At 38.4% G+C, this 16,870-nt stretch overlaps 1 protein-coding gene across 2 annotated transcripts in view; it reads left to right on the forward strand.

Moving 5' to 3' along the window:
* LOC126856680 (uncharacterized) overlaps positions 1–16,870 on the forward strand; it is a 64,654-nt gene that overhangs the window by 41,007 nt on the left and 6,777 nt on the right. Inside the window, exons 5-9 of one of the 2 annotated variants that reach the window (XM_050605415.1) lie at positions 10,784–10,845; positions 14,570–14,641; positions 14,752–14,955; positions 15,237–15,428; positions 15,649–15,910. In XM_050605415.1, the coding sequence (XP_050461372.1) occupies positions 10,784–10,845; positions 14,570–14,641; positions 14,752–14,955; positions 15,237–15,428; positions 15,649–15,910 (792 nt within the window). The remainder of the gene's footprint in view (positions 1–10,783; positions 10,846–14,569; positions 14,642–14,751; positions 14,956–15,236; positions 15,429–15,648; positions 15,911–16,870) is intronic. The other variant, XM_050605416.1, reaches the window with a different exon arrangement.

The following is a 16,870-nucleotide window of genomic DNA, read 5'->3' on the forward strand; positions in this document are numbered from 1 at the left end:
GCGTCTAGATAGTTTGTGTTCTTAATAATTTGCGCAAAACGGGGAATGAATGGGACTCGCTCTCTTTCTATATTTATTACAATTTATAAAATAATCGTTATGTATTTCACGCGATATATTTGCGCGTACAACTTGTAACAGCTTTCGTAAAAATGATTGTTTTCCAATAAATTTAACAACGATAATGAGCAATTAAATTAAAAATTGCTGAATTAATATAAATGTCAAAATTAATGTACACATTTTGAATTGATCAACTTTGACATTAAAGACGCATTCAACAATTTATAAAATCAAATAAATATGGTAAATCTAAATATTCGCAACTTGTCCGCGATAAATCTTATATCTGTGTTCTCTCAAAAAATAATTTTTTCTCCTCGACGAATATTTAAGGGAAGATTACGATGCTTTTTTATACATAGATTTTCGACTTGCGCATTGCAGCCTGCGTGGCAAAAATTTTATTCATTTTTATTTCTTCGCGCGATGAATGTCATACGATTCAATGAAAAAAAAAGAAAAGAGAAAATTTCTCAATAAATATTCGTTACTCGAAATTTGCAAAATTATGCGGAAAGAAGTTAAAGCCTTCCCTTTGCGAGGACAAGAGTCTTCGCTCGGTCTGGAATTGTAAATGAAAACCGGAAGTGCCATCCTCCGTAAATGCGGGCCCAGGATGCATCCGGTGTGCGAGTGTTCTCTCCGCGGCGCGTTTCATTACGCGAGATTGCATCGTGTTTCGTAAGCCCGGCGCGAAGATGCGAGCTAGCTAGCGCCTCGTCGTATCAGCGCATTTGAAATGGAAATGCAACCAAAGATTTCCCTCCCCTCCCTCCCCGCTTTATATCTACGCGATGCAGTTTGCGACCCGGGCAAACTGGAGAGGAGGACTTGGTGCAACCAGCTCGATCGGGACCTCGGAATCCCTTTTGTTTCGCAACTCCCCTCCTTGCTGACGAGACTGATGACGACTCCGCCGATCGCCACATCGGGCCTTTTTCTCGCCTTACGTTTAAAATGTGGCTTACAAAAATGCAAATGTTTATGCACTCTCGTTGAGCTTTGAGAAAATTTGACTAACTTGCTAAACTCGAGAATTTAAAAAAACTCGAGAATGATGGGACTTGTTGCGTAAATACCATCGTCGCGAACGGTGGATGCCGCGCTGCAACGGGATATTTATCTTGTAATGGTGCACGCGATATCTCGGTGGCGTTATTAAATTGTTTCGTATTTGCATGACGGTGCCAAGCCGAGCTGAAGACCTAACGACGGGAGTTACGAGCTCGCTTAAAAGCGAGGAACGGAAACACGCGGAAACTGAGAGATGGATGGATGGGACTGAGGAAGGAAGGCAAGAAACGAGACGCGTAATAAAAGGATGTCATTTAATTTAGCGATTCGCCGGATTCGCTCGGATTCACCACTTTGCCCTCCCGCCTTTCATCTCTCTCTCTCTCTCTCTCTCTCTTTCCTCTCTCCCTCCCCCATCACTACTTTTCTTCCTAGACGCATTTATCCGAAGCCGAGAGGCCAATTACGACTGTTTTCGCTCGTTCTCGTAAAAGCCCGATGTCTTTATTCATTCCGGATAGACGCGAGTCCTTTGTGCTTCAAATAGGACGGATCTTTATCGGATCTTATTCGCGATAGCGCAACTTATGTTTAAGTAGTCATGTCTAACGTTTTATTTTTCTAGCGTCTAACAATTTTATATGCGCGAAATTAATATTTAGTGATTGATATGACAGATTATCACTTTAAATATTCGAAATTTTCAATATGTAAAACTCTGGAACTCCCTCTCTTTTTCTCGTTGAATATCTGAATATTTAAATCTTTAAAACTCAAGCGTTGAGACTTCAACCTTCTCTTCTACCTGCGGATTTTCATAATTTAAAATGACGGATTTTTAAATTCTAAAACTTTGGATTGTTACAATTTGGATCTCTCGAGTCGTTACAATGTACATCTCTCGTATTACGAGTTCTTACAACTTTGAGTCTTTATCAAATTGGCCATCGGAATTCTGCGCTAGGTTTCAAGTATTGAGAGACGTAATTGCGCGCGCCGGGAGGAAATTTCTATTGGCGAAATGGTCGTGTCGTTTTCCGCATAGCGCAAATCTCGCGTTTTAATCGGACTTGGTTTAATTCGCACTGCGAAACGAGTGTGCGCTGCCAATAATATTTCGATTGCATTTGATCTCGCTTTAAAGCGGTGCCGGAGATTGGTGTTTGCACGACGGAAATCAGACAGATTTCTTTCTGCCTACCTACTTACCTTATCTATTTTTTTTGTTAAAAAGCTGGCATAATTAAAAAAATCCTTATTAATGTTTATTAATAAAAATTAAATATTATAAATACGTCATTTTTTATTTGATATAAGTGTATATAATTTAATACTTGAAATTGTGATTAAGACTTGCAATTAATGCATACTATATATTAAATAATATTATAATTATATACATTACAACTTTTTATATTACAATATATTAGAATTACATTATACATACATACTTTTATGAAAAATAAAAAAAAAATAAATAAATGTATAATTTAAGGGAATAGTCTGACTTTTCTACATTTCAGGAAAAAACTTGCGGTTTACTCGTGTTGCTTAATCCTCTTGTAAAGGTTCTTTCAACCCTTGGAGATGCTCACGACGAGGAAACGACTATTCACGCGAGAATATTCGGAACGACGTACACGTCTCCGCACTTTGACGATCGATCGATCTTATAACCCGACCCGCCATCGTCTTCTTCTTTTTTCGAGAAAGATTTATTTGCTTCGGATACGAAACCTTGCAGTGAAAATTCCTCGCCGACAGAATTTCGCAAATTTGCAAAAATAACGATTGCGTGTTTTTAATTACAGGTTTTGCATTTTTTCGCCATAATTTTTTTAAAAATTGATGACACTATTAAGACTTTTTCCAAGGTCGGAGAAAAATTGAGCCTTTTTTGCGAATATAAAGTTTCAAGTATTAAAAATAAAATGTATACTTGCAACAAACTTGTTGCACTCTGTTTCGCACTCGTAGCTTTAATTAAAAACCATGTTGGATTGAAAAATGCACACTCTGATCCTAGCGAGTAAACACGAGATGGTTTTCGGAGATGAAACTCGGGAGGCGTTAAGGATTCGTGAAACGTAACAGCGCCGAGGCACGCGCTGCCATTGGAAGCACGCGAGAACGTATAAAGCGAAATAAAATAAAGTGTAAGCGAGCTTTACTCGGGGGAGTGCGATTCTACTTTAGATTAAATTCCGAAGCGCGACTCACCTTCTTACCACCGTTCTCCATTCGCTCTTCCCTCTCTTCGTCACCACCACACCGTTTCTATCTCGTTTCGGAAAGTAAGCTTTTCTCGCCGCTGCCGCGGACGTTTTTATCAGCGAGCGGATGGTTTCGCTTGTAATCCGCGATATACTCTCTCTCTCTCTTCTCCCAAGGGATCTTTCAGCGACGAGAAAAACGAGATCGTTTGTTTATTCGAGGCGCTAAATGGAACTAAAAAGTTTGCGAGAAACGAAAAAATAAACTAGCGTGGCAAAGTTACTTGGATCGCAATCTTTAATTTACAAAGAGATAAAAATTGTTGTAATTTTATAAAAAAGAATTGTACATGATGTAAACTTACTTAAAGTCTCTTTCGATTCTCAGGAGTGGAGGGTTATACATATTTATTTGAAGAATTGGTGAGATCAGACTCGGGTAGCGTTCATCTCCGACATACTTGTGGTATCATCTCTAGAATAACGAAACAGGCAAATGTAGAAGGGAGGGAGAAGCGGCACGCGTCTTCTTCATCTCTCTTCTTGACAGCTCTATCTTGCGAATATCCCCCCGAATCTACCTTGTGTCCCGCTCACCCTTCTCCCTCACCCTTTAGCCGACTCCCTTGACACGAGTCGTTACTCTTTTCGAATACCCAAACTATTCCGTGGCTCGATTTCACTCGCTTCAAGACAGCCGCTCTTGCCGTCGTCTCGCAACATATTTTGCGTGTCCTTTGACGCTCATCTGATCAAGGATGTCAATCTCGTGCTTCTCCTGCTTCTCAAGGAAAATAGTATCACGAGAAACGAAAAGATTACGCGAGACCACGATAATTCTGACGAGCAATCTAATTTAAACAAGAATCGAAAATAATGCTAATAATTTGCTGCCTGGATTTTTTAAGTTGTGCGGATACAATAGAATCTTTAATGTACGGACTGTAATAAAAGTTTGAATATTTAAAATTGTTGAATAAAACAATTTTGTGTTGGGAAAATATTAAATTCTCAATAAATAAATTATAAAAAATACGTCAGGGAATATGTATACATATATTTTTATATGCATACATATTTCCTGACATTTTTAAAATAATTTATTTATTGAGAATTTAATATTTTTTCATGAAACAAAATTGTTTAAAATCATTTATTCGACATAAAATTCTGTCGTAATATTTTCTTTTTAGCCTTTTTATTAATTTAAAGACAATTTAGAATCTCTTATTGGCCCAACATCTTTCTTTTTCTAGTTTTTAATTTTGTATTTGACAGCTTCTCTCTTGATTCTTTTTATATTCGCCTTGTTACGAAATACTTTATATATTCTTAATTTGTATCCTATTTGTATCCCCGGCGTGCTTTGTAAAAATAACTGGGGAATAATTGGAGGTGTCAGCGGTACGCGCAAAAAATTAAGACAAATTGGAGTACCCTCGGTTTAACCAAGAGTGGTTGCACCCTTCTGCCTTAACTGATTCGAACATCTCGTTCTATAGAGTTTAACGAGAGGAGAAGGAAGAGAGAGAGAGAGAGAGAGAGAGAGAGAGAGAGAGAGAGAGAGAGAGAAGGGCGGAATCCTCGAGGCGGAAGGAAGGGATTCCGGATGGGGTTAGGCTGGGACAACATTCTGACCCGGTCCAGCAAGAAAGGGGGCCAAGACAAACAGTTTTCAGCTGGCTCGGCCGTCTCGAACTAATTAACGTGGGATTTGGCCGTCGCGTGATCGAATTACATTACCGGCGGATTATTACCGGCGGTTAAGGGACATTGCGTTAGATAATTTTGATGAGAATTCAATGGTCGCAGCGGATAACGATTCGAAATTACAAGAAATTAATAATTAAAGATTCCAGTAATCTGAAATGAAATATTAATGTTTCGAGACCCTAAAAGATTCAAAGATGAAAAAATGTAAATTTTTTTTTTTTTTCAAAAATATATTTTTTTTATATATAAATTTTGTAATTTTTTAAGAATAATCCCTCTCTCTCTCGAGTCTCTTTTAAAGTTATTTCTTTCTTCTCTTAATCTTTACGAACGTGTTGTGCCGTTGGAGAATATTTATTTAAATTCTCTTTTCTTAACTTTTGAATCTTTAAATATTTTATCCATCTCTCTCTCACGCCGACAGAATTGATTTTGCAACGATGCATGCTTTTTACAATATTCTGCCATTTTGCAGCAGTAATATCGTATCATGTGAACGTAAGCGGACGAGGAAATTATGGCGCACTTTCGAATAGGCGAAATTTATTGCCTGCATATAAACGGTCATAAGCGTGTTACGATCGCACAAGTATTTCAGAAACTTTACCGGAGACGATCCAATTTTTCTAAATCATATGAATATTACCGCGAAACGTTTCGAGATATTCGAAAATTCATGATATAATATGATATATACGAATCGCAAAGAATTTTCTTCATTTATTCATCAAACAAGATGTGTCACAGATGATATTTTAAAGCTTACGAGTAATTTTGCGATGATACTGGATTAATTAATAGTAAGGGATTGATAATTTATAAATATACTCTTTCATTGATTACGCAATTATTTCTCAATTAATGTCAACATTTAATGCTACAAAATAAAATATCGCAAAATAATTGTCGTAGTTGCTGATCGAGTCTCCACGGAAAATGTTAAAAACGAAACTTGCTCCGAGTTTTCGTTACTTTGATTCGATCGCATCGAGATCGGAATCGGAATGATAAATTATCGAATCGTGCCGTTTTGCAGGAATAAGCGGATTTGCATAAATTGACGCAAATAACGTACACCGACGTTCTATTTATGGAATCGAGACGCTTGGAATAATAAGATTCCATTATCGTTTCAACTTTTTACACGTTAATGATGCTATCGTTAATTAACAACATACGATAATCCTGTTCGATTTAATCCGCTTTATAATCGTATACGAGACAACATGCGTTAAACACCGGTCGTATTTGTTGTTATTTCGAAAATTTATCGACCGCAAGGTGGAAAGCGTCCTTAAGTCGCGTATGCGATTAATAACAAACACTATTTAACGCAATTGATAAACAAACTGGCTGTAAAATGCCGAAGAGAGACGGCAATTTCAATTGCCGCAATAATAATGAAAAGTTAATTAATTTCATTATCTCGGTTCGATTACTTCCTCGTTTCGATCAATTAGTTGCTCCATGCCGATAATACCGCGAATAATAATAATAATAATGTTTCATCGGAACAGAAATCACAAAAGTATAGTTGCGTCAAAAATCAAACATTTTTCCATCTTGTGACACAATCATCTATTAACTATTATTTGCTTTTGATTTGATTTCTCTGATTACTTTAGATTTATTAATAGTTGAAATAATTGAAATAATCGTCATCGAGTTAATATATTTAATTATTATTTTTTAATTAAATAAATCAATATATTCTGGTAATATAATAAATTTAAATAATTTATTTTATTAGCAATGCGAATCTCTCTCTCATGTATGATTGAAATAAAATATTGTGGATAAACTTATGCGTTCTTCAATCGTTAAATGGTAATTATAAAATGGAAACTCAACTTGGAAAATCATACACATACGTATATTTTTGGCAACGAATTTGTAGGGCCGTTTTCGCAAATCGGCTGTAAATATCGCGCTCAATTGTGAATCCGACTCGGTAACCCCGACGAATGGAAATCGAAAACCTCTGTTTACTTTCCGTTGATTCAATATTAGCGTGTCCGCAACTCCGAAACGAACCCCTGCGAAATCGTACATTCCGTTTGACTCGGCGGTCGAACGCACCTCTCTCCGATGTTTTCTACGCTGCTTACTATATTACACTCTCTCGGTCTCTCGATCCGCGAGGATTTGGCGTTTTAAACGCACCAAATGTACTGTCGACGCAGGGGAGAACTCCATTTGGGGCCAAGGGATTAATGAGAGGCTGTAACAAGCTTGGATTTTTCAATGAAAATTTGAAGAAGCACAAGTTTAAAATTTTGCGGATTAAAACTTGGCAAAATACCGAGGGCATTTTAAATTCAATTTTTCTCAAGCTTCAATATGTTTAAAAAAAAAAAAAAGGAATATTAAAATTTTTGTCTTATTTTCTTATAGAAGAATCATTTTACCTTTTTAATCGTATCAGAGAGAGTTTCATCACAAATATATATATATTTTTTTTTTTTTTTTTTTTAATGAAGCGATTGAGAATATAACCAACTGACAGATTTTAACATGATTTTGACATGATATAGCACTACTTGGAGACTTTCCCCTTTTACTCCGAAGGAATATTTAAAAGCGACGGAGGAGGGCGAGATCTAAAGGCGTCCTCGTTCTGAAAAGACTTTTGCACATTCGCATGTACTTATATGTACGTGTACGTGCTTGGTACGAGAGGAAGCTTCGCAGCTTCCGCAGTATTCCAAGCATCGCTGGCTCCCGTTTACACTTGTAAGGCGAGGCTTCCCATTGTGTAACTAGAGAGAAATTTCGCACACGAGTCCCGTTTCGCCCTATCATAGCCGGTTGGATGCATTAACGCTGAGATTGAAGAGCGGTGAAAGGGGCTCGGTCTCCCCCTACACGTCATGGGTCGCGTGGGGAGTTTCGTATCGAACGCTTGTAAATGGCCTTCGCCTTAATGCGATCGCGTTACAGTACGAGAGAACTCGTTGAGACATTCTTCGGTTACTATCTAAGATGCATATCTTATTATCTTGCTATCTTCAATTACTAGCTTTCTGCTTTATCAGAATCTGTCTGATAAGTCGCGGATGTCAATATGTGGTAACAATGTGTACAATATAACGGGTATTGAATAAATTTTTGATATTTTTACTTTGAAAATCGAGGTGGAATGAATTTTTAGGAAACAATGAAATATTTGCCTCGCAATATTTTTGCAAATTTTATTTATTAATTTCTAAAAGTTAGAATTTTTTAATCAAAACTTTTTCTCTCTCTCTCTCGTACAATTATTCTGCGAAAAGAGAGATGCACTTTTCTCGTTTTTACAGCCATTTCAAACTTTATTTATCTCGTATAATAATTTAGCGGAAAGAAAAAAAATATTTCCCTGACAATTGTCTTTCTCTAACAGTAAATTTACGTATTTATTTCTTTGTCTCTGTTCTCATCGCGATATTTGAATACCGCGTGTATTTTCTATCGCGACATCCGTTGTTTGCTTGGCATCTCGTATCGCAGGGCGTTGGGGAGGGAGACGATATGGTGAGACGTAACGAGGCGTAACTAGGCTTGCGGGGCTTTAAGCTCTCTCCCCTTGCCTATAAGCGTGCGGCTTTAGCTAATGCTCGTCGCATAGAGATTTAAGCAGGAACAACGGATGCACGGTAGGCAGTCGGAAAATCCGCCCCTTTCGCGATACTATCCGGCTCGATAACCGAGAGGTAGAGGTAAAGTCACGCGGAGAAGCCTCCCACGCGATACTCCCGTACTGCGGGAATTGCGCGCGTCTACAATCTACTTTTTACTTTTTATTACGCGAAAACATGTCGACTATATACTGTATGATATTTCGTAGAAATTTGAGCAACGACGACGGATTCTTCGCCGAAAATGTAAACATAACGTCCGTAAATTGTTTGTGTTTTTTTTTATAGATCATCACACTTGTGAACGATATTTACGAATCTATGAATCGAAGAATACCATAATATACATTTGAGGATTCATCGAGAGTTGGAGAAAAGAGATTTTGCGCTCTTTGAAATCTATGAAAAAATTCTACGAAAAATTCTGCGGTGCGTTTAAAATCCGACGCGGATCCGACCGATTTATATATCGCGGGTCCTGGCGAATGCGTAAGCTTTTCCGCGACGATATTTTCTTGCGGGGCTATACATATGTATATATCCAGACTAGTAGGTATAAACGGGGCTTTTGCCCGGGCAGAGAGTTCCTCGCCTGGCGGAGGATTACGATATTGTACGGTTGAGATACGACAGGTGCGCCCTTTGTCTACCGTTCTACCCTCTATTACTATCCCTTAGCCTTTCATTTAAGAATAAGCGGGCTAATAGCTGTCGTTGCAGCTGCACGTGACCCCGTTCTTGGTTTTCGTTCGCCGGAGGCGAGGAGGAAAAGATAGGAGAAATTTTACCGGACACCACTGGCTATCAGAAATTTATGCTCTTTGAGATCATGGGGTTTTGAAACAAATGCGAAATTCAGAATAGGAAGATTGGTGGGAAATCGATAAAATCTCTGGAACGGACAAACTTCCCTCCAGAACTATTATATCCGTGAAATTTATTATCGTTAGGTGTGTAATAAAGTATGATATTTGTGACTTTTGTGAATTCGCCTGAAAAAGTTGTGAAAATTTTTTACGTAAGGAAATATTGCAGATTATAGATAAAGTTAAAAATTAATTTAATACATATATGAAATATTTAAAGTTGTAAAAAATTGATTGTAGTTGCGACGAAATTCATCTCTTTGAAACTCGCGATTTTGAATACGAGTCTGTTTGTCGGATATTTGAAGGAAAAACGCGCGAAAGACGCATAAAGATCAGCGGCATTTCCGCGCTTGTACTCGCCAACAACGGCACGCACACGTAACGTTCAAATGACTGATACATCTGCCAAAGGTATATATCCGAGATATCGACTTCTCGCACGATAAAATGTAAAAATCGCGCAGCGCGCGGATATCGCGCTTCGCGGAGTGTAGAGGAGAAATATACGAGTTATAGCGGTAGCTCGACGGTATCCACCGTCACGTGCGTTATCGCGTGGGCGATATTTGTCGCGCGTGACCTAGGAGCCGTAGTCGCCACCCGCCCCCATATCTTTTCACGCTACATCAAGGCTGGCTCTTTCCGTAACGGCGCAAATCGTGCAAACGTAAGGAAAATTTATACGCGTTAAAAAAAAGCGATATATTTCCTCTTTCATCTATGCGAGGAAGAAGCGATGTGAAAATAGAGAGAAAACTTATTCAACATATACATATATTATCTCTTGCTATGCGATTTCTTTTATTATTTTACAAGTATTTCTTTTCATCGATCTGTGTGTCCAAGTTTATGCCATCGTAGAATCCACATCTCGTTTGCAGGAAAAACAAAAGGAAGAGAGATCCATTTGAGCGGTGGATTGAAAGAGAAAGAGTGAGTGATAGAGGAGGGGAGGGGGTGAAGGGAGGAAAGCGGGAAAAGTTTCCCCTTTCCGCGGAAACTTTGTTTTTCGTGGCGAGCTTTCCGCGAGCTTTCGGCAGCAAAGTCACTCGAGCCAGGCGACCACAGGCACAGGCATCGCGTAACGCGCCGCTTTAAGCTATCATGATTCTCGCCCCGCTTACCCTTCTTCTCCACTTTTGCCCCTATCCTCCGCTCTATGCTGGATTAAAGTATCGGCGACACCAAACCGCGTCTGAATAATTCAGGACCAAAGTTCTGGTCGTTCGATCCCGCGAGAGGAGTCCTACGAGAACGATCGGGATCTGATCGAGGCCTGCTTTTTACGTTGCAGGTTTCGCGCTGATGAGAATCGTCGAGGTATACAAGGAAATCCAGGATCAGGAGATGAACATTGTAAGTATTAAATTTTAATAGATTCATACAATAGGAAAGATATACTTTTTTTTTGTAAGTATGAGACATTTTGTAAAGACTGTGACGATTTAAAAATTAATTTTTTTACTTTCTTTTCTAATATTGATTCTCGTCGAGAGACTTTATAATTTTAACAATCTCCTATTACATTTAACATAATAACGTAAATAATATCTTTATTTATCGCGATTTTTTAGACTTTTTTTTTTTTTTTAGAAAATTTCCTTATCGCGATCGAATAATATTTCGAGACATTTCGTAGGGTTGCTAAAAGCAGGCGCATTGTCTGCCTCTCTCATTTTTTCCGTCCGTCTTTCACCCTGGCGCCGTCCATTTCCGGGGATTACGTCAGACGGTCGCGTCTGCCAAGATTCGTAAAGATGTCCTTTTCGCCATCTCTAGTGCCAAGCCTATGTATTGGAAACTCGCAATTCTTTGTTTATCTCTATAGAGTGAATTGCGTGTTACCATCAAAAGAGACAAGTAATTGCAAAAAATTAATCAAAAATATAATGTAAAAACTTTTTCAAACTTTTGATTTTGAGAAAATTCACTTTCTATTTTTCCCTTTTTTTTACAACTTGAGGAAATATTGTTATACTTTTTTTTTTTGCAAGAAAAATATAAACTTTCTCTTTTTCTCTTTCTGTCTTTTCATCCTTTTGTTATCGATCTTACGACACCCTATAGAAGCCGGTATACGAAAGTCCGCGAGAATCTCTTTGATCCCGCGACTCGCTTTCGCTTGGCTCGGGGGCGACATTATATCCCGCAGGCGTTTCGTTTGAGCATAGAATCTCTCGTTGCGACCATAACGACGTGTAGTTATTACGACTTCCTAGCCCTCTCTCGGACATATCACCGTTGCATTTTGTAATTTTGTTCCGGGCCAACTTCTTTCCGCAAAAATATCTCTCCAACGACCAAACGTAATATAATTAAACTCTAGTCTTACTCTAGCCTTTATATTCTCGCTGTGTAATCTGGAACCGAGCGTCAACTAAGAATCTTCTTTTCCGCCAAAACAATTAAATAACATCAAGTTTATTGTAGCTTTTTTCGCTAAAGCACAGGCAAAACTTGATTAGGCTTTATACGTATGTTTTTGAGAGATTTGCAACTATACTATATATGAAACAGTAAGTGATAATAAAGACCCACACATAGGTATATACATAGTTAAATATATACATAAAGAAAATATATATACATAAATTGAGAAATATTAATTTGTTATACTTTGCCGTTTATCTCGTTTACGTTATAGCGACTCATCAATTTTTTTCATATCAAATAAATTGATAACTAATAAGCAAGGGAGGAAGCCCTAGTACATTACTTACTTAATTCACATTGGGATCTCTGTTAAGTATATCTCTCTGAGATAAATAAGGAAATTTGCTCGTCATTGAGGGGGATGCGTTTCCATTGCATAAGAGGTCATTGACCTTTGAATCCTCGAAGATTTTTCGGAGGAACGAACAAGTATACGCGCTGCGCCATGATCCGCCGATGAAAAACGCACTTTGCACAAAGATTATCTCGAACGTGTTTGAAAGAAGCGAGCGGAAAAAGTGTTAGGCGAAAAGGGAACAAGTGCCAAGTCTTATGGGATAGAGGGATTATATGGAGTGGTACTCGCGTAGCTTACTTTGCAGCTTTTTAATGAGCGTGTATCTTTTTGATCGATCGATAATTTCGCAAAATCGCGACTTTTCCGTTTTAACTTTTGGAGATTGTTAATCCATTATCGAGCTATTTTCAATATTTTTCCCCTTTTAAAATAATTAAAATATTAACTTTTTGTATTTCAATTCTAAAATAAATTTTTTTCTTTCTTTGTAACACGTTACAGACAAAAATTCATAACGTTTCGACAACATTTTCAATATTCTCCGTCTCTATTGATTTTCTGATATCCGGTCAGCCGACCAAAACTCGGTGCGGAAAAACGCGCCGCGGAAACGCCATAATTATCGGTCGATGAAACGAGGCAAAGCAAACTGAGAACTGGAGTGCGCGGAAAAAGATGCTCACCGTGGCCGGCAGCGGCCACTCGCAATCGGATATAAAGAGCGCTGAATTTCCCAATAAAAATAGGCGGCGTTTTCTAAAAGCTCGCGGATTAAATTCACGTTGCGTATAGATTCGTGTATTCCGCGAGCGGCGAAGGGGGAGAAGGGGATGGGGGAGGAAAAAACGGATAAAAGTTGGATTTCCCTCTCTCTCTCTCTCTCTCTTGCCCGCGTATCGCCGCCATAGCAACGCCATAGTAGCTGCAATCCGCCTACCTTTGAGCAACGTACGTACAAAAAGCGAGGCAAAGGGCGCTCCAAAACAAACAACTTGCTCGTGAAACGCGAGCGTGTAGTAGCAAGTTGTTGAGGAGAGAAGAAGAGAGAGGAGGAAAAGGGGCAATGCTCGAAGGAACGAGGGAGGGCATTCGAAAAGAGTTAATACGCCGCGATGGATCCAAGTGGCTGGCGCGCACACAAACATAGAAATATATTATTATCTATCTAGCGATTGGAAAATCATGCCTCGCAGACGTTTTTGGCGTGTTTGACCGGATGGAGGATAACGACTTGACCGCGGACCAAGATTTAAGGGATTATCGAACTCGGGCAGCTTCATTCCCGAGTTGAATCCAATTTTCGAATAGAGAACCAGGAGATCGGGCAAACCGAACGAGATTTCGAGATTTCTCGATCGAATAGAGAAATGGACCAAGTTGGCGACAATCAAAATATCGAAAATTTAGCAAATGCGATATTTTCGAATTTTCAAGCAAAGTTGAATCAATCTGGATTGTCTGGAGACTTGATCTCGATCTCATTATTTTCATTTACGATTATATAGTTGGGTGTGCGTAATTTTCCATCTCGTATGAGAATTACAAAGTCTGGCTTTACATTCATTCGCGTTACCGTTATTCGGAATTTCACGTGTCGCTTTTAGCCTTCTTTCGTTCTCTCACGGGACTACTAGGGAAGATACTAATAAAAAAGAATAAAGAGCATCTTTGTCGTCGCCATGGCGTTTTCCGTCGGGGTTCACATTCAACCAGAGACTACTCCTACGAGTATAAATTAAGTCTGTGGCTCGGGAGAGACTCGTAAGCCGCCTAGAACTCGCGTAAAGCGAACCTGAGACTCGGAAATAAAGAAACATGGCTCTCTTAATCTTCTCTCTTCCTATAGCCCAGCATTTCTATCCTCTTTGCTTTTAAATGTTGAAAAAATGTTTGAACGTCTTCTAATTACATTATCTCTCTTCTTCTAGCCCCGTAAACATTTTATTCATAATTATACTTAAAATTACTTTACATATTACATTTCGTATTATATTAATTCATGCGCGCTCTTTTAACGCAGAATATTTGCGTAATCTTTTCAAAGAATGTTATGTACACATGTAAAAAATAATGATGATAAAAGCGCGTGAATAATTGAAAAATTTAATAAATATAAATGTTATTTTTTTTATATAGAATGTCTCATTTTAGAGATATGGTATATAGTTGTATGCGATATCTCGGAAATTGAATAAGGATAATTTAAGAAACAATTATTTCACATACGATATATTGTGTAATATTTATAAAGGGGAGAAAAATTAAATAAAATAGTGATATTTATCTGTAAATATAGATTTAAATTTTTTAAATTCTTTGACAATTTTCTTATTGTCCTTTATGTTTCAGCTGAAAGCATTTTACGTGGACCTGCTAGTGCCACTGGAGACCAACCTGGAGAAGGACACGAAAGTCGTTCAGGTAAGTAAACCGTGTCTCTGAAACTGATCCTCGGAAGGGACATTACTCCTCCCCGAGTCCAAGACTTTTGATGACAATGAATAATGCAACGCCGGGGGATGGACTTTCAGAGCGAGCAGAAGAAGTTTCTTCAGCAGCACAAGACTAGATCCGAGACCTACAGCAAGGCGGCCGCGACCATGAAGAAACAAAGAAAAAAGTCTAGAGCCGCTAATAAGAGCGGTCTCGCCATGGACAAGGAGCTAAAGAACATGCAGATTCTCGAAGAGGAGAAGACCAAGCTCGATGCCTTCTGCGAGCAGAGTCTGAAGAATGTAAGTGACGAGTAATTATAAAATTATCAATTTATCTAATTGAGAATTGTCGAAGAAAGATTTGCGTTATTATAGAATATTATAGAGTACATTTCTCTAAAAGTGAATAAATTATTTTACACGAGTATAAAATAATGCACATATAACGCAAAATCTTGTAGAGAGATCGAATGTAAAAGTGATTATTAAATATATTAGGGATGACGGAGATGATGGATTATACCGATGAGAGGATTCATTAACGCGGCGAATCCATTAATATTCGCACGTTCTTTTCACAGGCGATGACTCAGGAGAGACGACGATACGGTTTCGTGTTGGAGCGACAATGCTCCTTGGCCAAGCACTATGCGAGTTTTCATGAGGTTGCACTGGCCGCGCTTCATCCCTCGGTTGATAAATGGCGCGAGGTTGCCGCCACCAGGGAATATTTGCCCCAGTCGGTCGAGGACATGTTCGCTTCCAGACTCAGGGTAAATTCGTGGACCGAATTGCATCGATTGCGTAAATCTCTCCTAACCATTCACACTTGATCCTATTCTCGCGTGTGTGATTTCCTCTTTAATTACATTATTTGATAAAAGTTTTAACAAATTATATAATATTATGTTTATGTGTATAAGCAATTAATACGATTGATTCACTAAGAAAAACAGCGCGCGGTATTAAGAATTATAAATTACAATTTTATAGCAATTTACATCTTGGCAGCAAACATCATTCTGGCCGGATGAGAATGAGGAGAACGGCGGCTCCGAACTCACGACGATGAGCTCGCAATTGCGAAAGACACGAAGCATGGACAGCTCCTGCCTAGAATTGAGATTGGGCCCGTTACCCGGGAATCCGCAATCGTCCGGTGGCCATCTCGGTCCAACCTCGCATCTTCCCGCTGTCCTTTCTAGAGCGAGGTCGGAGGCCAATCTGCACGCCTCGACGTTATCCCTCGGCCCCGGTACGTCGTTCTTTTCTCTCACCTTTTGTTCTTCGTCTTGCTGCTCTTGCTTTTTTGCGACAATGATATCGATTTTCGCGCCACGATATTCGCTCTTGTCAAAATTTCACACTTTTCCTCTTCTTATTGCAACTTTTATTCTCCTTATTTTTGAGAAATTAAGTAAATTGAGCTCGATTCTAAACTAATTTCTATTAAACTATGCTAGATTAAATAGCACTTGGTTAATTTAGTTTAAACTAAATTATATACATTTATTCGACCAAATAATATTGTAATTGTACTTTGAACGGTTAAATTGGATGTTATTTACAGCGTAGATATCATTTCAAATAATTATTTAAATAAATCAGTTATCTATGTTAGTTGTTTGAACATAATTATATGTATGTTGAGTGATGTTTTTTTTTTTTTCAATTAAAGTGAAATATAAATTAAAGATTTTTTAATTTTTATTTAAATTAGAATTAAAATCTTTAATTTGCTCGTTGTTTGTTACATCGCATACACGCGACAGCAACAACGACCCATCGATAAAACGATCGAAAGAAAATCGAGGCGGGATGGAACCAGTCGCAATGACGTTTCCGTTCTCTTTTCGCAAGCTGATCGTTGTCACTGCCGATCGTATAAATTCTAGTTGCGATCAAATTTGGGGACTCGTGTCGAAACCCGAAACTCTCGAACGGAGTCAGGTCTCGCATGCAATAAAAACGAAATATGCTTTCGTTTGTGCAATGCGATCCAGGTCCGTATTTTATCGTCGTGGCGTCGCATGTCACACTATGTAGTCCATTATACCCGTTATTACAAGCGCCCTACCTATGACTCTAGGTCTTCTGTAGATTTGTTTTTCTTTGGCCAAGTTATTCGTGCAAAGAATGAAATAAAAATCGCGCTCGAAGATAATAAAACACAGAGAGTTTGAATTTAAATATAAATGAAGGAAAATAATATATA

The sequence above is a fragment of the Cataglyphis hispanica genome, chromosome 19 (assembly GCF_021464435.1).
Source record: "Cataglyphis hispanica isolate Lineage 1 chromosome 19, ULB_Chis1_1.0, whole genome shotgun sequence".
In the NCBI taxonomy this organism is placed as follows: domain Eukaryota; kingdom Metazoa; phylum Arthropoda; class Insecta; order Hymenoptera; family Formicidae; genus Cataglyphis; species Cataglyphis hispanica.